Source organism: Diceros bicornis, chromosome 22 (assembly GCF_020826845.1).
Source record: "Diceros bicornis minor isolate mBicDic1 chromosome 22, mDicBic1.mat.cur, whole genome shotgun sequence".
Lineage (NCBI taxonomy): Eukaryota > Metazoa > Chordata > Mammalia > Perissodactyla > Rhinocerotidae > Diceros > Diceros bicornis.
Genome location: NC_080761.1, coordinates 31,982,839 through 32,004,682, shown reverse-complemented (window position 1 = coordinate 32,004,682; position 21,844 = coordinate 31,982,839). Strand labels below are relative to the sequence as shown.

The 21,844-nt window shown below is 36.9% G+C and overlaps 1 protein-coding gene across 2 annotated transcripts in view; it reads left to right on the top strand.

Annotated features, from left to right (window-relative positions):
* The window catches only part of PTPRD (protein tyrosine phosphatase receptor type D), a 494,552-nt gene that overhangs the window by 418,303 nt on the left and 54,405 nt on the right, over window positions 1–21,844 (top strand). For both annotated transcript variants that reach the window (XM_058565790.1, XM_058565791.1), the window contains one exon: window positions 6,833–6,956. In XM_058565790.1, the coding sequence (XP_058421773.1) occupies window positions 6,833–6,956 (124 nt within the window). The remainder of the gene's footprint in view (window positions 1–6,832; window positions 6,957–21,844) is intronic.

Genomic DNA, 21,844 nt, shown 5'->3' with positions numbered 1-21,844 from the left:
CATTTCCAAGGAAATATGTCCAAGGAAAATGTTGGGCACATTAAAAAACAGAATGTTGTAATAAATCTAGACTTTTAAATCTTCAGATTTTAAAGTCGTATCATCTTTTTTGAACCTTATTTGAAAGGGCTCTCAAAAATAATCTTTTCCACAGCCACACATGTAAAGTAGTCAAATAGCTTATCTGCATTCGAGAGATTATGCAGCTTTGTCCTACTGAGTTGAGAAAGAATCCAGTGTTTGTTGTTGTTGTGTTGTTGTTTTTTGTCATTTTGAATCCATGGTAATTAGGATAAGTTAAATGTACAGTCATGCGTTGCTTAATGTCAGAGATATGTTCTGAGAAATGAGTTGTTAGGGGATTTCGTCATTGTGCAAACATCATAGAGTGTACTTACACAAGCCTAGACAGGATAGCCTCCTACACAACTAGGCTATATGGTACTAATTTTATGGGACCACCATCATATACGTGGTCTGTCGTTGACCAAAACATCATTACATGACACGTGACTCTACTTCTAGGAGTAAATGTTATCCTCAGAAATATTAACTTATCCTTAGTGCCAATATATAACTTAAAAGAAAATGTTTATCAAAGGATTGCCTCAAATATTTACTCACCTCATAGGGCTGAATGCTTTACTATGAGTATAGTTTCTCCTTTTTGCTTCTCTACATATCAATTCTAATAATGTAAATAAAGAAATTATTACTTTAGGTAATTTTCTATAAGTATTTGTTACATAATAATTTATGATCAGAATTTCAAATCAAACCCTTAGACAATGTATAAAGTTATTGCAATTTTATCATCTGAAGAAAAATCTTATCTGAAGAAAAAATTTTAACTGTATACAAAAATAGCTGATTGAAACACTTTTTGATGCATTTGATGAGTGTGGTATGTTTATAAACTATACATATTTCCTCCATTGAAGGTGCGGAACTCCCACATCCATTCATAGTTAACACTGAGAGTCTTGAAAAGTCTCTATTTTGATCCTTCAGTTGCTAGATCAGACGTGCTTTTATAGGGGAAAGTCTTAGGAAGTTTTGATAACTGATTGGACAAAGAGAGATAAGAGAAAATGAGAGCACAAACCTGGCACTGGGATGACGTTAACAGGAAAAAGAAACACAGAGCAAACAGACCCAAGTTACATGACTTGCCAAAGCTAATCAGAGGCAAAGAGAAAGCTAGCACCCAGGGCTCCAACCTCCAGACTTGCTCATCACCATACTTTCCACCCTTCCTCACATTTTAGTTTTTAAAGCGTCATTGGATTCAACTGAACTGATGCTCTTCTCTTTGAAGAAAGTACTCATTATGCCAATTGCAGGCCTTCGCTAATTGTGCAAAATATAGCCCTTCCCAACTATGCCAACGCGGGTCTTTTTCGAACGGATACATATTAATTTACCATTTTCAAACTGGAAGAAAGAGAATATGAACGAATAAGAATGAAAAAAACCTTCATTGCTGAAATACACAGTCAATGGCAGACTCCTCTTCTAAACCTCAGAAAGGACTTGAGAATATCTGGGAACCCACTAAGAACCAAATGAGCCTACTGATGGGGAACTATGTGGGAAGATAGGATTTCTCTGGAGGGTAAGGTCATTGAAAGTTCAATTCTCTGTAAAAAGGATGGTTAGTTTGACCCATGGTTTGGCTACTCAAGTAGCTGGTCTATTTCTTCTATATAATTAAATTTTTGTTAGTTGTTTTAAAGCACACACAAAAACAGGATGTATTTTTTTGTGGTTTCTCTTTGATGAGTTTCCAAAGGGAATATTTTGAGGTTTTTCTCTTGGTAGAGTGAGAAGTGGAACACAGAGCAACTAGTATTGTATGGTGTTTTACACATGTGAATTATATTTTTCTTCTGAGTAGAGAAGTTGAAATTGTGCAGAATCATATTTAAAGGACTTTAAGGTGATGACTTCAGCCTCATCGAAAAATATCACTCTTCTATCAGGATGTAATTTTACTGGATGACCGTAATCTGATGTGCAAATTTATGAGCACTCTCCTGTTTTGAACTTAAAATTATAAATATAGATAAGAAGCACTATAGAGATTTTTGTTCCCAACCTTCCTTGCATTGTGTTTCAAGAGAACAATTGAAAGGCATGTGTGAAACAATCAAGGAATCTTCTCCAACTTGGGCAAAGAGGAAGCATAGCATGGTGGCTAGGCAATCAGACTTGGGAACCTGGCTTCTCTACTTACTAGCTCTTTGACTCTCTAGGGTCTTTGTGAAGATAAAATGAGTTAATATATGTGAAGCACAAAGAAAACACAGTAAATGTTACATAAGTGCTAATTATTGTAACTATTGCATATAAATACTCATATTTTAATTCTGGCTTTTTATCAAGAATACAGTGCAAAATTATAAATCCATCAGTTACATGTAGCTTTTTTTCCCCATTTACCTATTTTAAGACAAAGTTCTAGTTGATTAAAAAAAATTAGAACTTTCAGACCATCAAATTAAAGACTACATAAATGCAAGGATCTACTTGAGGCTTTCCCTTTCTTCAGTTACAGGGGGATTTTTCTTCTGTTTCCTCACTTTTTTCTCAGTAAGGCAAAGCCATTGAGTTTAAGATCTGTTAGCATTAGAATGATTCAGTCAAAAGCTATTGAGGGGAGAAGGGGGAGTGTGTCACGTGCCAAGTGGGCAGATAGGGAAACAATGGAAAATGGTTTGGCATCTTGGTAGAGTTTTAGATGCTACATAAGGTTCATCCAGTACATGAAGGGCTTTGGGCTTCAAGGGCTTTGTTGATTGTCTGGAGAAACAAAAGTAAATATGATGAAGTAACATTCTTGTTTATGAATTCTGTGACAATGTAATGTACAAATTTCATATAGATTATTTAAAAAAGTCAGTTAATCAACTTTTTGTTGAATAGACCTAGCTTGCTTTATTTCCAACTTGCAAAATTCCCCTCAGGGGAGGCTGAAGAAGACCTGGGCAGGATTCCCCCTGAGGAGGGTAGAATTTTGGATAGAGTGCTGGGAAGGAGGGAGTATCCCATGGAAAGTTGTTAGGATAAACAGCCAAAAGAATGAGTAGAGATATCTGCAGGTCAAGCTCCGGAAGGAAAACCAAATACCAACAGCAGGAAGGAATTAAATCCATTAGGAGCAAGGGTGCATTTCAAGTTGTTTGGATAATTTTGGGATGGCTTTAGCTTAATTTTATAGTGGAAGGATGCATGGGTCATGGTAGGCTGGCCAAAAATATGAGGTTGAAGTAGAAATCAACTATATCACTCAAGACCCGTGTTGCTCTTTCTCCGTGTTGGCCGTTTCATTCTTTCTTGAGAAGATCTCAGCAAGAGAAGCCAGAAAACAAAGAGGCAAAGCAACTGTCATCACTAGCACTAAGAAAAGCCGAAACATTGGGTTTTGAGAATTAGGGTCTTATTCCTCCTTGATATCTTTGCCTCATTAACATGGATAATTGAAATTTGATTTTCCTCAACCAGTTTTATTTTTTTCTAAACATGAAAGATTTTCTTATACGTCCCCTACTTTCAGTAGTTTTTCTTCTTTACTGAGTTTACTTCTCTTAGCATTCTGACAAGCTCCAAAATAATGACCTGTGCTGTGTATTGTTAAACGTTCAGTCAGACAGATAGATCCAGATGGATGAGTACGTGTTGCACAAAGACAAGTCAGCAGTATTTAATCAATGTTTGTTTGATCCGTGTAAAAGGAGTATAAATGTAAGCTGCATCCCATCTATTTTATCATCCTTGTGAAGCCAACTTCATTTTTAAAACTTGATTTCTTATGTAATTGCCCCAGAATGACACAGGATGATGGGTTGGGAAGAAATGTCCTTTGGACTGGTGAGAAAAAGGACAATTATGTTTAGGTGTGTTTCATATGTTGAGCTTCTTCATTCTACAGTGGTCTTCTGGATAATTTAGTAGCATCATGGTTTAGTAATTCCAGCTGTTAATTATCAGCTGGGCTTTGAAATCACACAGACCTGGGTTTGAGACTAAATGTATGAGTCTAGCTGTGTGAACAAATCACTTAACCCCCAAATAGCACAGTGCCTGCCACAGAGAAGGCCCTCAGTAAGATTTATGGAATTAATCCTTCTTTACTTCAGTTTTCTTGTCTGCAAAATGGAGAAAACAACAGTACCTGCCTCATAACATTTGTGAAAATTAAACAGGATACTGCATGTAGAGCATAATGACCTGGCAGCTTTTGTTATAATTATCCTGTTGCTCACAGGTCTTCTCTTCATGGGTCACACTTTAAGCCTAAGCATATGAACATATGTGACATACAACTCATGTTTCCATTACCAGGTTTTAAACTCTTCAATGTAGGTATCAAATAAATCATGCAGACGGCTGAGAATATGTGGCAAGAGTGGAAATAGACATGAGTTAACAGTGTCTTTGAGATGCAAGTTCATTAAATTAAATGCATGCCATTTTACACATCTGTGAGTGATCATAGTCTGTGTAACCAGGCCATCAGAGAGAGTATTATATTCCACAAAAAGACTGTACATCAGTGAGCTTAGAAGCTTTGGGGGATATTTGAGAGAATGATGTGTAAGAAGCTTAAGTACTAAGTAATGCTCATCAGTGTGAAGTGGAATATCAGTGGTAGTTGTAATTTCAGGATCACATACTTAATTACTAAGCCATATGATAATGAGTGTTAAAGTATTAAAGTCTAGTACACTGTACATTGCAGTTTCCATAGTCTGTTCTCTAACTCCCATGTTATATGGAAAAATTATTCCATGATTTCTCTTTATGAACTTTTCTCAACATTTATTCATCAGTTCGATTCATTTAAAAAACATTAGTTGAACCATATATTGAACCATCTTTGTAGACACAAAGATGACTAATGGTATATAGTAGGTAGGACTGTGGCTAAGGACTTCCAAATTTAAGCTGTAGGTCACCCAGAGCCTGTGGAAGTTCTTAAACAGGGACTTAACCTGTCCCAGATTGTGCTTTAGAAAGACTACTTTGGTATGAAGAATGGATTGAAGTGAAGGTTTAACGGAGGGATTCCAATCAGACATCAGATACTGAAGGACCAGATTTGGGGAGTGGCAGTGGGATGGTCGATGTGAGACTGATTTGAGAAATTTTTCAGGCAGGTCTTGGTCACTGAATGGAGCTTCTTTGTGTGGAGAAGGTTCAAGGTTAACTTGAAGGCTTCCGCCCAGGCATCTGAATGCTTCAGCTCCGTTTAGCTCATGGAGTAGTTGGAGAAGAGTACATTCTGCAAAGGAGATGATGAGCTTCCCTGGAAGAACAAACTAGAAAGACCCCTAATTACATTATTCTTTAGACTCTAAGACCTGGATAATTATTTTGCTGAATACTGTTCAGTGATTGACTAGTTTATATATAGATTAGCATAGGCTAAGATAGGAAAAGGGCTTTTATGGTCCTTAGTAAGTTAGAGGCTGCAATCTGTATTGCTGAGAATTTTAGTATGTTTGGAGGGTGTTCTGTTAATAGGCTTGACTCTTTACACTGTGAGTTTTACTGTGATGCTGAATTCTATCCCTTTTAATGCAAATATTCGCATCTTTCATATGGTAACAGCTGTTGGATATGTTTTACATTCAAGTCCTACATATACACATAAAAGCATGGCAAATGCCCAGCATCAAAAATAACTGCTAAAAATTCTATTAACATAGTGTCTTTACTTTTTAAAAAATTTCACCTGTATGTAAACCTAATTTATCATTAATTATTTCTGAAAATTGATTTTGCTCATTTAAAATCATGTTTATGTAATTACTGAACTCATATTTCCATATACCATGAAATTATAAGTCTTAAAAAAGTGTCAGTATCCTATGATAAAAGAAAAGATGTTTTGATTTCCATAAATTTGCAGGTAATTAAAAAGTCCCCCAGAGTTTTGTAATCAATACCTAAATCCAGTCTCAAAATAATGGTTCTACTTTAAGTATAAAAAAATTTATATATTCTATCTGTACAATATTTATTTTAGATTATTGAATAACTTTGGTTGAACTAAGACATCAAGGAAAGGCATTAAAAATCAGAAAAAATAAGTTTAAAATAAAGAATAAAAAGAAGCAAACTTTGTAAACATGTTAACGTAATGATAAATAGAAAACATATAATAATACATAGAGAAGCAATTAGATCCTATCTGCATTGGGTTATAAATTAATGTTCTAAGATTATTAGATTTAACTGACCTCCCTTCTTTACTGTTATTTTTAACTGTATTAATTGTACAAATTGCCTTGTGACGCTGTATGCTATGTAGAAACAGACAAAATTTGAAGTTGCCGTCAAGATGTAAGCCTGTAGGTGAAGAAAGAACAGTAGAGCCTGTGTCCAGTGAAGCAAGTGAAAAACCAATCGACTTAAAGAGTGAGGTTAGGTCCAGATAGGAAAGAATCGGGCAAAGTAATCAAGATAAAATAATGTTCACAGAACCGGAAGGAATATTGAACCAAGATAACTTGTAAGCTACAGCAGCAGAGAAGGAAATGGAAAAGTAAAAAAATAAAACACCCGCCTTTCCAGTATTAACAGAACATCTATATTGATTTTTTTTTCATTTGAATCAATGGTGGTGACTATTGCTGTTTTTTACTGTGATTAATCATTTCATGTTATGCTGGTTATGTTAGTGTTCAGCTTCACAGCTAGGATCATCTTGATGAAGTGTGGCTTCAGAATTTTCTTTTTAAATCATGTTTGTTACCTTTGATAAATGCCTATAATCTGATGTTATTCGGTATTGATTTTGTGTGTGTGTGCTGTTTTTCTCTTGAAGTCAATTGACCCAGGCCAGCAGTTCACATGGGAACATTCAAACTTGGAAGTAAACAAACCAAAGAATAGATATGCAAATGTAATCGCATATGACCATTCCCGGGTTCTCCTATCAGCAATAGAAGGTAAGGCAATGGAGACATTTTTATAGCTTTATTTTCATGAGTTTAAGTATGTGCATGAAAATATAGTTTTAGCTAGATTTTTAGCCATCTATGAAAATAGTTACTTAAGATTCAGGCCCTGCTTGCTCTCACTTTTTCTTTCTTGTGCCATATACTATACACGGCCGTGTAATATCCTCAACACCGTATAACATAAGAGCATCCCTCATTACTTTCTTGCCTCTACCCTAGGGGAAAGACTTAATAGTGTAGTTGATGTTTATATAAGGGAAGCAAATTGGGGTTGCCCATTTTACTGATGGTTGCTGATGGTTGTGAATAAACAGGTGATTGTCAGAAGATGTCCATAGACTGTTAGTTAAAAATGGGTGACGGTCTTGTTTGTTTGTAAATAAATCTGGATAGCCACTAGGGACAGTCTAAAGGTTAGGAGTTGATGATGTGGTAATTAATAAAAATTAAGCACATTGGAAATGTCTGGTACATCTAATTTGTGGACTGCTTGGTAATCTATCTCCAACAATTGTAAGCAATGTAGTCCAGAGGGAATGAATGCTCCTAAAAGATGAGGATTACTTCTCAAATATTCCTACCTTCTCTTAAGGATTCATGAGGAGAGTATTTTCCATTCATTCCTTTCCAATAATAAATCCTTCTCACATGGCATATTAAAAATTAGGAGCTCATGTTCAGCACTCAGCATTTTGTTAGTCTTTTTGGCCATGGTAGCACATTGGCCTGCTGTCCTTAGAAAGTAGTTTACAATGTCACTTAAATCCTTCCCTCTGTTGTAACAGCTAACCTAGACCACCAACTGCAACTTACCACATTCATCCTCATTGGCATCCAGAAGAACTTTGTGGCCTTTTCATACTTGAAAGTTCACTGCTTACCCTCTTCCAGATGCTTATAAAACATTAAATAATACCAGCTTCAGACCCAGTCCTTTCGAGAACCTTACAGTTCAAACATTTTCATCTACAGTTGTTCAAGTATCTTTCTCTTTTTTTTTTTTGTTTCTGAATTCTGTGATAACCACCACTTTATCTCATAACTGACCAAGTCCTACCTGCCTCCTTAGTGTCCAAAGTTAATTTGAAAGTGAGACTCTGCTTAAAAGCTTTTCCAATAAGCACCAAAGGCAACCAATACATTTATTTTCAGTTTTTTGGGAACAAGAACTATCTTTTAGCATTTGAGCAAGCCCATACCTGCAGCTCCCTTTCCTCAAAATGGTGTTAATTTGGCATAGATATTTTTTGTAAAGTTCTCACAATTTTACTTATGATGTTGGAAAATGTTATAATCCCTTTTTGAGGCGATTAAAGATACTAGGTGTTCAAGAGTTAACCTTTTTCCATACTGAAAAAAATTGATCAGGTTTATCAAAGTTTCACCCATGCTAGTTCAAGCAAGATACTGTCAAACAAGTAATTGCTTCTTTTCAAGTCCTGTTTAAAAATTGTAATTGGTATATGTGGATGGTTAGCACATATGGTTTACATTTTATCTCTATAATTCTCATTTTAGAATGTAAAAAAAATTAATAGAAATTTCTTATCTCAAGTCTCTTAAATCGTCTCCATAGTAAATGAGAAACTAAACTAAGTCATAAATAGAGGAGAGAAATCTTTTTTTCCATTAGTGAAGTAGGGTAAATTATAGAAATAAAATAAATGAATGTAAATTGAGAACCCATTTGGCACAATTTTGGCTGGAGAACTTGCCGGTCTGCTTTTGCCGTATTGTAGCATTGTTTCCACTCAGAATTAGAACATTCCATACTACCATTTCTCTGTACTTTTGCCCACTTTGTTATTATTTTCCTTAACCTGTCATTTTCCACCATCTTAACAGTAAAATATGTCAAAAGACAAAGAATATTCCTCCTTGTACTTTTATTATGATAGTTGGAAACTATGTACATTTCATTCCTATGCTATTTTTACAGTATAAAAGCCAAAGCACTTGAATCAGACTAAAACCTGCCTTTTTATAGCTCTGTGCCCACAAATACACCCTAAATCTAGAGCTGACCTAGAAACCAAAAGTCTTTCAATTTTAAGTGTTATGCAAAAGGTTAGAAGCATTTAATTGAAGTTTATGGGCTATACAGAGAGCTTTAATCTAGATTACAACCATGAACAGCATTTTATCTTAGACTAAGCCCTAACCAGCAGATATTTAAGGGGCAGGCAATTATCCTATATCTTAAGCATGGAAGACAAAATGCTGGCAGCCACAGAACCACTAACTGAGGCTTCTCCTATAAAGGGAGCTTTGATAACACGGAGCCAGATTTTGCAAGTACATTAAAATGTTAAGTGACTTCGTGCACAATTTATAAAATTTCCCGTGCTTGTTTTGGGTTCCACCTGTGGCAATAACTTAAATGACTTTGGTTGAAGGTTTTATTTAGGGCATTTTGTGGTTCTTCTCTCAGTGGTGCCGAGCCCTCTCTTTATATTACTTTGCAAAGTGATCTAACAGACATTCAAGAAAAAACTGGAAGTTGCCACAGTGCTTCGTGTTGTCTTTATTTTTGCTTAATAGAGCAAAAGTTTTACCCTACTTCCATTAAGAGATGGTAGGGGAAAAAAATAAAAAGAATCAGGAATTTTATGGGCACTGATGTGCTTACCGAACTCCTTGAATGTAGTGACACTTCATCACATGTTTTCAAATTACAATCCTTTTATTTATGGTTGGAAAAATGCAAAATAAATTCAAGAAAGTCCTAATTACAAAATGCTTACAGTCATTGAATTATAGGGTAAGCAATATAGAAACAATTGAATTTTTGACCAATCCAGTTACAGTTGGGGTCCCCTCCATGTGTAAGCAGTTATTAAGAGAAAATATTAATTCCTAAAAAAGAGAGGTGATGGAATTTATTTTAATGATTTAAGATAAATATTGTCAAATGAAGACTAAATGGAAACTAATACTTATATGTACATAGAAATAGTATATAGTAATTGGCTTAATCTTATAGAATCCAAAGTTATCCAGAAAGTATACTTGTGGGCCGGCCCCGTGGCTTAGCGGTTAAGTGCGCGCGCTCCGCTGCTGGCAGCCCGGGTTCGGATCCCGGGCATGCACTGACGCACCGCTTCTCCCGTCATGCTGGGACCGCGTCCCACATGCAGCAACTAAAAGGATGTGCAGCTATGACATACAATTATGTACTGGGGCTTTGGGGGGAAATAAAATAAATAAATTTAAAAAATCTTTAAAAAAAAAAAAAAGAAAGTATACTTGTATTTAAGCAGGAAAAGAGAAATGGACAAACCAAAAGATGAAGAACAAGGAAATCTGGGTTTGGGTCACAGCTCTGTCACTAATTAGTTATGTAACCTCGATTTCTCTGAGTATCAACTTCCTCCACTGTAACTTCTTTCAGTTCTCATTTCTAAGAGTTATGTAGTTTTCTTGTCAATTATGTTATTTCCTGTACACACAACAGTCTGATGAAGCAACAGTATTTTACTATATATATAAGTATCCATATTTAGAGATGAGAAAACTGAAGCTCGAACGGAGAACTGGCTCTGAGTTGCACAAATTAGTATAAGTAATATAGCTCAAATTAGAATTGAGCTCTTCTGATTCCTTGACCCGGGCTTCCATGGGCCACATCACTCACACTGCTTTCCTACTGATACAGGATGTGGCTGTGACTAAGTAACTTAGCGTGGATCCAAATGCCCAGCCTTATCTTTTCGCCTAATAATCCATTTTATTGTTGGGCATTAACCTATGGATAACACAAACATTACAATTTACTATTTCATTTCCTATTTTATGGCATAACTAATCTGAAGCAGTGACACAATATGGGGAATTGTCAGTGATCCAAATGCATCAGAGTCCTACAATTGCAGGAGGTCAAGTACATCTAGCCCCAACTGACTCCTCAGGTGGTCTACTCACCTCAAATAGCTTTTTGTGTATCTTCAACTTCTTATAAACCCAGGAATATCAATTAGTGGCAGATTATTTACTGAAATGCCTTGTAACTAACAAAAATTTCAATCTAATTATCACAATCCTGGATAAAAAAGGTTTTTTTTTCTAAAATATAATTACTCTTCACTGCTGCCAGTACTATATTTCTATTAGTAGGATTATAATTAACATTTCACTTTAAAAGTCATATTGATGTGAAATTTTTTAAAAATTGTTAGCTAGGTCTAAATACAAAGCAAATTTAAAACCCTACTTTTCAACAACAAAGACAAGAAGTTATAATAGATATAATTATTTGGGTACCTACTGTGTATTGGGTACCATGTCGTAGATTTTATATACAGTGCATAAAATCATGCATAGAATTTATCTATAATGTTCAGAACAACCTTGAAAGCTAGTTATCATCCAATATTACAAAGGAGAAAACTATTAAACTTTTAAAAGTCAAGTAATTTGTTTATAATCAATACCTAGTAAGTGGCAGAGCAAAAGTTCTAATGTGTGAGTCAGTTGGACTTAAGGCGGCTGTTCTCTTCAACAGGCCACTCAGGACTATAGCCGCTTTTGAAGTCATGATGACCATGCCCATACATGTCACAACTAATTCAAAAATGGTGCCCTTTTGCCTGGGAAGACTGCCTAGGAATTTTGAAATATACATTTTGAAACCCTGATGATAGAAATCTTAGAGCTAGCGGTCTTCAGTTGTGTTCTTAGACTCCAGTCAAAGTGAATTTTTCCAAGGAACAAACGACATATAAATGGCTTTCAGGTGGATTTTTTTGTTTATTATTACTTTTTAAGGTATATTAGGAAGACCACTGAAGAAGAAGACGGAAAACTGGACACTAAATCCCAGTTTAAGCATCTCTGTGACCTTGGTCATGTCACTTAGTACAGTTAACCCTTTGAGGGAGCTGGATCCTTTTGAGAATCTGATGAACATTTTAAACCCCACTTGAAAATAAAAGGCACATACACACTTGATTTGTACACTAATTTCAGAGAGTTTATGGACACTCAAGCCCTTTGTAAGCCCATACTCCACTTGAGGAACCCCTGACTTAGCGTCTGTTGTTCTGTTTCCTAGTAAAATGAAAATGTGTAAGACCCTTCCTGCTATTTCTAAAATTCTGGAAGTTGATTCTAAGTTCATAGACCAATAGATAATGTGAGTACTCAGATAAATATTAAATCTTGGACATGAAGAGATTAGCTCTTTCGAGGATAAAAAACACATTTAAGCCAGAAGGTTTATCCAAACGGAATTATTGGCTGGTGTGTGTCTCTCCTACCAAGCCAGGTTTAAATGGTTTTATCTACGAGAGAGTTAGAAATGACAAAAAAATGAAGCACTTCATGCCATATGCATTCTTTAACACTAATGCTTGTTAATCTGATAAACAGAAGCTCAGTAAAATATGGGTTTGTTTTATTTTTTCTAATTTGGGGGGAATACATTTACATTTTCAAAACAAATATATTCACTTCATCTCTTTAATGGGTACCTTCCTATAAGGGCCCATATGCATCTCAAGAATTTCTTTCCTATTAAAGCATCCTAAGCTCTTCTTGCTTCTGAACATCTTGTTTGGACAAGTTGCTGTGCCTTGGTTTCCTCAGCTGGGCAATAGGATTAATAATAGGACCTATCTCTTAGAATTAGGAGGATTTAATGAATCAATGCATACAAAGCCTTTAGAGCCAGACTGGTGGTCCAGTGGTTAAGATTCAGTGGTCTTTCCGCTGTGGCCCAGATTCGTTTCCAGGTAAGGAACCACACCACCTGTCTGCCAGTTGTCATACTGTGGCATCTGTGTGTTGCTGTGATGCTTAGAGCTATGCCACCTGTATTTCAAATACCAGCAAGGTCACCCATGGTGGACAGGTTTCAGCAGAGCTTCCCGAATAAGACAGACTAGGAAGAAGGACCTGGACACCCACTTCCGAAAAAATTAGCGATGAAAACCCTGTGAAGAGCAGCAGAGCAGTGTCTGATAGAGCGCCAGAAGATGCAAGGATGGGGCAGAAAGACGGGGCAGGGTTCTGCTCTGTTGCACACAGGGTCACTAGGAGTCTGAGTCAACTCGGCACTAGCACCAACAGAGCTTGTAGATGAGTTCTTGGCACAAAGAAAATGCCTAATAAATATTGGGAACTATTAAAGTTATCATTGCTGTTGATAGGTCCTTTTATCCTCAGATAGAATTTCTTTTGTATATGATCTATGAGAAAATTAATAATATCCAAATGAGAACGCTGCATATATTTGGGGTACTCTGTGAAGCAAAAAAGAAATCGGTGCTTGATAAATGGAACCAGACCCATAATAGCATTACAAATTTCAACAAGGCGAAGAATGTGTCCTTTTAAATGGAAATCCAAAATATATCATCTGCTGCTTGATTTTCATAATAAGAGCAATTCAAAAAAATCCAACTGTAAATAATATAGATGATGTTACAACAACTTGATTATTTGTGAGATGGGCAATTTAGCATCTTTAAAATGAGAAAGCAGCTTACAGGGAATCACCGCCCCTAGGATAAATCTGATTTAAAAAGGAAAACGAAGAAACTACTGATATTCCCCTGTGCTGTTGATTCACCATTTCCCACCACACTAGTGCTCCGCGTTTAAGTCTAAGTGTCTTAGCTTCTGTTCCACAGAGTGTTCCGTGGTCTCTACTAATTCAGTTAAAAGAGCTGTCAGCACATGGTAACATATTCTCCAATTTCACATCCTACACCATGCTGTGAGTTATCTTTGTTTTTTTTACAGGCCATATCTAGTAACCTGATACATTTTCAACAAGTAAAAACAGAACAAACACAGAAAAATAAGTTAATGCAATCTATCTAACATTTTCTAATAAAATGTTAGCTATATTATAGTGAATATAAATGTTCCATATGAAGCTCTAACATCAAAGAATTAAAATTATTTTCCCCTTTACAGAGCAATAAATATGATTCCTTTTCCTCCCTCTTAGTTCATTCTCTCTTTCTCTGGTGTTTGTTTGATTTTGCTTTTTATTTTGTTTTTTGTTGGTTTTATTTTGCTCCTGAAATTCTATTTAAAATACTGACAGAAGTTTCATAGCATATATGCCCCATCTTAAAAAAAAAACCTTGTCTAAATCTCATCCACATATCAGTTGAGTTCATTTTTCTCACATTGTTCAGAATGTCAGTCACTGATTTAGCACAGTTTCTTTAACATTTTCAGTCTTTCACTTGTCACGTTAGTTGTTTATAAGCATGACAAAGTTTAATCCTTTTATTTCAAGGGGATCCTTTTTTTAAATGCATGTATCTCTTATTTTGAGGAGCACAGTCAAACTTTTATAGCTTGATTTGTCTTAAATAGAGAGCTATATGGGATGTAGCCTTTGGAAACTTGGAACAATTTCACATGGTGCTCATAGCCTGCGTGAGGACTAATTAGAGCTATTTAAATGGCATCTTGCTCCTGCATGCAGCCAAGCAAGTGGTGTGGGGATCTGTTTCTCCCCAGCTCCTACCTCAGCCTCTGTGATGTTTCTTACCTGGAAAAGAGAAAAAACATTTTTAAGGGATAGCTGGTTGTGTTGGTTTTTTGCTTTGCTCTTGTTCCCAGGAAGCTAAAGAAAGAGTAAATCAGAAAGCTCTGTGAGTTTATTTTTATCTCCGTTGTCTTTAGTTCAGTTATTGGGAATCTTTTTTTCCGTTTTTATTGTACATCTATTCAGATTGCATTAATGAATCTACACTTCATTGCTCTGAGGCTGCAGAGAAATCTACGTCATAGGTAGTATGGCTCTGCTGTTAGACTATAGGCACAAGTTGCACATTGCTGGGAAATTATAAAATAATAATTTTTGTCCTCTCCATTAATTTTTTAGTTTAGAAACTGGAAAGGGGCATTCCAGATTTGAAATTACTTTTTGTCTGTAGAGTATTTAGGAATGAGTAGGCTTATTTCATTTCTGTTTATTACATCGATCATAAGAATAACTGATATCCACTGGTATTTTAGAAGTTTCAAATGCACTGACTTATTTGATTCTCACAGGGGTGTTGGGTAAGGATGTTATGAAAATGCTGCTCATTTATTAGGATATAGATGAGGAGCGGGGTTCTGAGAGTTTCCTACAGACAGAGTTCCTGTCATCATATCTGTTTTTGATTGATTACCTCATTGCTCTATAATAATTGCATCCTTATTAATATGAGTTGAGTAGACCAGAACTCTGTGATGTGGCTGAAAGGGTATGCTGCGGTGGCCCAAGCTCTGCTTTATTTCAGGGCAAAGTGTTCCCTATCTAGAAATGAGTCCCCTCTATCATGGGTGCTGATAATCCCCCCACATGTGTAGCTAATCTTGGAATACATTCAAAGACAATTCAATCACCCACAACCTTCTCTGTGGCCACTCTTATAACCCAGCCTCCTCAGCAGTGCTGAGGTAGAGAAAACCGAGGAGAGGAGGACACAGAACGCTGAGAGGGTGGAGGCTGGGTTCACAATCTCTTTGAAAGATATCCATTCCACCATTAACTCACTGTGGCGATGAACTGCAATGCCCACAGAGCAAGGCACGCTTCTAAAAAAAATTGTCCTGCGTACTGTAGAAACATGAAGGGTAGTTTGCCAAACTGCAGTTACATCCAGGGATACCGTCACATAGAATGCACTGGGCCTTTGCAAGAAGCATTTGCTTTTTCTGCTATGTTGCAAAGAAAATCATTCATTTTGCTAGTTCTGAAGCAGCTGTGGGTGTCTGCCGTGGTGCAAGTGAAGGGGAAAGAAGGCCTGTATCCTTTGGAATTAAATAAATTTACTAGTAAATTATTATTGGATTTCGTTTTTCTTTTTCTGTTCTCTGGTTTTGCCGGTGTCAGCGAACAAACATTTTTTTCTGTATTGTGGGTTGTAAAAACTGCAATCTAGGTCTTACCCCACAATTGGCTGTTGTTAGGATTTTTTTTTCATGTATTGAAGTGGAGGAAGGGACATTATTTACTCAATAAAAGGTAGCTTTTGTGTTCTATTGGAGCTTAAATACTTCTATTTTACAACAGGGAATAAACTGATTTACCAAAAAACAACTTCTTTTTGACGCAAACTTCACTAAGGATTTGTAGAAGTGAAAGGAAATAAAAGTACCTGGGTTTGATGCCACACTGTGAGTTGGAGCAGAGTCAGCCAGTCACCCAGAGGCCCATCTCCAGCCGTGTGGTGCAGTATCAGTTTGCCCACTGGGAGCATGGATAGGATTCTGCCTCCCTTCTGATGCTGTCTCTTCCTCATTCTCACCTCCGCAATCCAAGGAGAGCTTCTTTCCCTGAACACACCACCTCTCAGCCGAGTCCCAGCATCTCCTTTTGTTTTTGAGTTTGTTTATTTTTTACCCCACCAGGTTCTAATTAAGATTTGAAGTATTAGTCACACCAAAAATGTCTCCTCTCAGCACATCGGAGGTAGAAGCAATAGGAATCAGCTTGAAAGAGCATCAGAGCATGTTCCTACCTAATCTGAGAGACACAAAGCCTCTATTTATCCTAAAATAACTTCACAGAGATTTCTAAATCCAAGAAGGTTAAAATACAGCAGAGAAACATCTTATTTTAGACTTAAAAGGACTCGAGGGAATCAATTTGTCCAACACTCCTTGTTTAGCAGATAAGCAATCAGAGGTCTGGACAAGTTGAATAATTGCCCAAAAGTCAAAGAGCAAACTACCAGCAGCCCTAGACAGGAGTCCCAGTTTCCGGGTCAGTTTTTCTCAATTCTTAGCATTGTCCCATGCTTAGTATTGTCCCAAGACTTCAAAAGGCACATGTGACTCTTCCTACAGTGTGGAGTGATACAAAAGTATGCACATTCTCTTTATGATTACTAAATTTCACATCAGTAAAATAATTCATGTACTATTTTGGGTCCTGCTTTTTCACTTAACATCAGGACACAAGGCCTTATTATAAAACTTTCATAATTATAAACACCCCTCAACAAAAGAAATCTTTTCAAATTAAAGTATCTGCTAACCTGAAAAATCAAATGCAAAGCAAGTTGGTGTTTTTTTTTTTTAATAGACCCACATGACCCAATTAGTCCTCCTCAAATTAACAGGAAAAAAGTTATTTTAACCTAGTCTTGAAAAAACTGCTCAAATAGTCTGTTCTTTGACATTGCAACATGCTTTCAAGGTTTTAAAGCATTCCTCAGTAATTAATTATTCATCATGAATGTTCTTTCAGACAAAGCAGCTTCATATTTGCAAGGTTTCCTCTCCTTCTGTTCATATTCAAACACGCATGGGAACAACTTCATGAAGCCCTGTCCTATTAATCCCATGAGGAAAAATGGCATTGTCCTTGCATATTGAAATCATGATAAGTTTCCAAAGTTTTTCAGACAATTATAAGAATAGAGGAGCCCAAAGTCCATGCCCAGGTTTATTTTCCACTGAAAGCTATAACTGGCAATTCCCAGCAAACAAAATGAGAGCCTAAAACTGGCCTAATTTGTTTGAATAGTTGCTCGCTATGGCTTGCTGTGCACGAAGGCCCCAGAAGCACAGCTCTACCGACCGTTCACCTCATCACAACCTCTGTTAGTTTTAAAGGCTTAAGTTTTACAGTTCCAAGTTTAGTTTGCCCAAAACACAAAGACTCAGTCTAAAGCATGTAAGTAATATTTTTAAGCACCACAAGAAAGAACAGTTCATTAACTGACGAAATATACTCTAACACAGGAATGAGACATCCTGGTATAATATAAAGTCAAGATCTATCCTCTGTTTTCTCACTTACAAGATTAGAATGACAAACAATTATTATTGGTGTTTGAAACTGTTTACATGACTATTAATTAGAGAGTACACATGAAACAGTACATGAGAAATCATGAAAACTTACTTTTATAAGTGTAGTAAAGCCATGGATTCCTAGGAAAGAGCAAGTTTTAGATCTAAGCTGTTCTTCTTGGACAATGACATTAAGAGCAACAGTTTCCAAGAGACAGTTTCTACAGCAGGGCCAGGCCTAAGATTTTGCCTATGATGAGCTAAAGGCAGATATCTTTGTTATACTCTTGCTATTTTAATAGCTGCCCCCCCAAAAAAGACAAAGCACCATTATTATTATAGTGGTGGACAAAGGTCTCCTTGATTCCAAGAAATAAAAGCAATCAGCTAATTTATAGTAATTCTGTGGTCTTTCAGCACTGTGTTTTAAGTTAGATTTCCATCCATCATAGCCCCAGAGGAATTCAATTAATTCTCACACACTTCTCTTGGATTAGTAGTGCACTCTGATTAGTGTTGCATTAGCAGATGCAAATCATTTTCTGGATAAGGCAAGGAATTGAAAATTAAATAAACAAATATGCATTACTTGGAGACGATCAACCAAAAAAAGTGAAAGAATTTTGGACATCCAGCCTCCCAGCAGAAACATTGCAATCAAGAGCTACTGAAGAAGCATTTCGTGGCACCAAAACACTTAGAAAGACAACATGGTATGTTTTTTTCATGGAGTTTGTTGAAAGATCTTTCTAAATATGTCACATTGAAAACTGGGGTCTCACCTACTTGAAACACACTGATGTTTAACTTTAGCTTCCAGTCTGGGGTTAGTATTTTTAGAAGGGCAAACCACCACCCGTTCTAAAATATTTTCTCATTCATCTTTCTACACAGTTTGTTATGTTGGGTTAGATGAATATAGGACATATTACATCTTAGGGCTTCTAGTGAACATAGCCGTCTCCTACATCTCCACATTGCAAAGGAGATGTAAGAGAGAACTTACCTGAAATGTCTTTTTGCCAGAGTGGGTAAAGGGATTTGGCAGAAGATGGCTTTCTTTCCAGGTACTACCTCCTTACAGACAAGTGTCAAAGTAGATGAGGAACCTCAGCACTATTTTCAGGATATAAATGTTAGCCTAATAATTAGCTTTACTAGATATTGAATTATTGTTTTCAATTCTCCACTTTTCATAATATCAAGTCCAAAATTCTTAAAGCATTTGGTGATACAGTATGGATCCCAGGTGCCTAGTAATTTTCAGGCAAAATTTTTGTATTTTTATCCCCAAGAAGTGCAAACATTCCCCCTAAAAAATAATTTATTTTTCAAACTTGAGTAATATGCCAAAGAACAATTCATAACATAATAACAGATTTAATTTTACACAAGAATGTTGGATGGATCTGATTCCCCTCCTTTAGATGTGAGTTTCAGCCCATCTCCTCTGTCGCTCAGCCTCATTGTTCAGACACATTTATTATCCTTGATAAGGGGGAAATGACACAGTGCCCAGCTGATGCATTTTCTGAGTCATTAACCCAAATTTCTCCATTTTGAATTTTGTTGGAAAATTTTTCTGTATATTGGTAGCTGAGTGAGGCCCTTAGCCAGAATCTTTTTTACCAATTGTTTAATGTTGTTAACTGCTAAATTAAAATTTCGAAAGTGGGCTTTTCTCGTTATAAAGTAGATTCACTGTTGGCTCAGAGCCAAATCCTGTGAACATGTAGATGTGTGTGCTTCCCAGGGGCTGTAACCTGAGGACTTGATTTAAACTGTCCTTTAAACCTACAGTAATTTTGTGCCAGGGAGGAATAGGATCTTTGTCAACAAAGGGCTGCCAGAACCCCAACTGCTTCTCGAGTAGCTGTAATAGATGAATAATGTTACAACCAACCGTGCATTTCGGTTTTTGCTCAAAAGGCTTTTCACTAATACTAGTGGTATTCCATATCCATGTGTTCATCTCAGAGCCCAGTAGTTTCCATCTGACTTTCATTACGTTTCTTGAGAAGAGCAGTTTTACAACTGGAATCAGAAAAGCAGTCAAAGTAATTGCAAGTGGCAATCAGTGAAATATAGCAATTTTAGCTTGGGAACATATGTTCCATTATAAAGAAAATATTTTTTTTCATGAATTTAGGAGTCATATTTTCCCAGGGCAAGAAGGGACCATGTACAGGTTCTGGTGCTAGCTCCCATATCATCCTGATGTCCCCATAAAGTGTTGGTTCCCCTCCAGGGATAAGCAACTCATTACCTCCCAAGGAAATCTATTCCCTTTTTGATTCTGATGATTTGAAAATGCTTTATTATATTGGAGATGAAATTCATCTCTCTGTGGTTATATCCCTCAGAATTGAAAAACTTTTGTCTCAAATAGAGTAAACCTAAACCTCTCGTCAGATACTCACGGGCAGCTCTAATCCCCCAAGCCATACCTTTTCCTTTTCCAGGCTAGAATATGTATTCCTTTCTCATATGGAATAGGTCTGATTTACTTAATCACTCTGGCCACTCTCCTCGGAAGAAGCTCATACTTGCCTATCGTGCTGAAGGAAAATTAGACTTTCAATCAGAATATCTGCATTAAATTACAGCTTGGCTACATATTACATGTTGGAACTGGGGCAAATTTCTTCTTGTCGCTAGAGATAGCAAAGGTGAATAAAAGAGACATGGTCTGCAGGTCAAAAAAGGCAATAAGCAAGTTAACAAACAATTAAATGTATAATTACAATGTGTATTAGGTAGTATAGAGGGTTGTCAAGGGAGTTCTGAGGTCCCGGGCTATCAAGGGCAGGCCTTCTGAGATGGAGGCTGAGTGTTTCATGATGGGAAGGAGACAGAGAGTGTGTTCTAGGATGTGGGATGGCGCCAAGGTAGAGGAGTAATGCTTTCTAACAACTGAAGCAGGCCACAGTCTAGAGTTCAGAAGACGAGGAGGTAAGTGGAATGAGATGAGTCTGGAGAAGTGCAGAGCTTAGTAGCCATTGTTGCGAGTTTGGATTTTGTTTGAAGTTTAAGGGGAAGCCACTGCGGGGTTTGAAGAAGAGAAGTTATAGTGTCTGAAATATATTTTTAAAAATTGCTCTCATGCTAGATGGAGAACAGACTGCAAAGGACAAAAGTAAAAATGGAACAACCAATTAGGAGGCAGTTGTCATAATCCAAGGAGAGGTTCATGTGATACAACAACCCTGTGAGGTTTAGATGAGAAGCAATACTCTACAGAGGTTAAGACACAGACATAGCAGAATGCCTGCCTATAACTAAACTGGACACCACTGACTTGAGCAAGTTTTTTAATCTCTGTGCACCCCAGTTTGTTCCTTTGTGAAAGGAAGATCATGACAGGATTTACTTCATAGAGTTGTTGTGAAGATTAAATGAGTTTATGTGTTCCCTGTTAGCTAAATCTGCAAAGAGCTTTTCACTGTTATGACATGCTTCACCCTATGTTGCATTTTCAGACTCAGGCATTATTTTATTTAGTTTTTGTCTGGGAATGAGGAAGAACATGAGTGAGGAATGTGACCAGATAATTGTTTATCTTCCTTTACAAGCTATATTTTGCTGATGCAACGGAAAAGACAGATAATGTGTGAGAGAAAAGGCATTCTATGGACCATATTTTTCTTTCTTTGGCAATCTGCCTTGTCATATTATAAAGACCCAACACCTTGAATACCGTGTTTCTTTTACATGATGGTCCTGATAAGACTTGTTGTTTTTTGTGTGTGAGGAAGATCAGCCCTAAGCTAACATCTGCCAATCCTCCTCTTTATTGCTGAGGAAGACTGGCCCTGGGCTAATATCCATGCCCATCTTCCTCCACTTTATATGGGATGCCGCCACAGCATGGCTTGACAGGCAGTGCATCGGTGCACGCCCGGGATCCAAACCTGCGAACCCCGAGCCACCACAGCGGAGCGGACACACTTAACCGCTTGCACCATGCGGCTGGCCCGAAGACTTGTTTTTAATCTTGCTTAAAACTCAAACTTTAATATATTGTGACTCCTCTAGCATAGCGTGGAACAAAAATATAATGTCATTAGGCTGTGTCCCAGTCTGTTTCCTCTTGTGACATGTTCCCCTAGTTGAATAACATTCCTTGT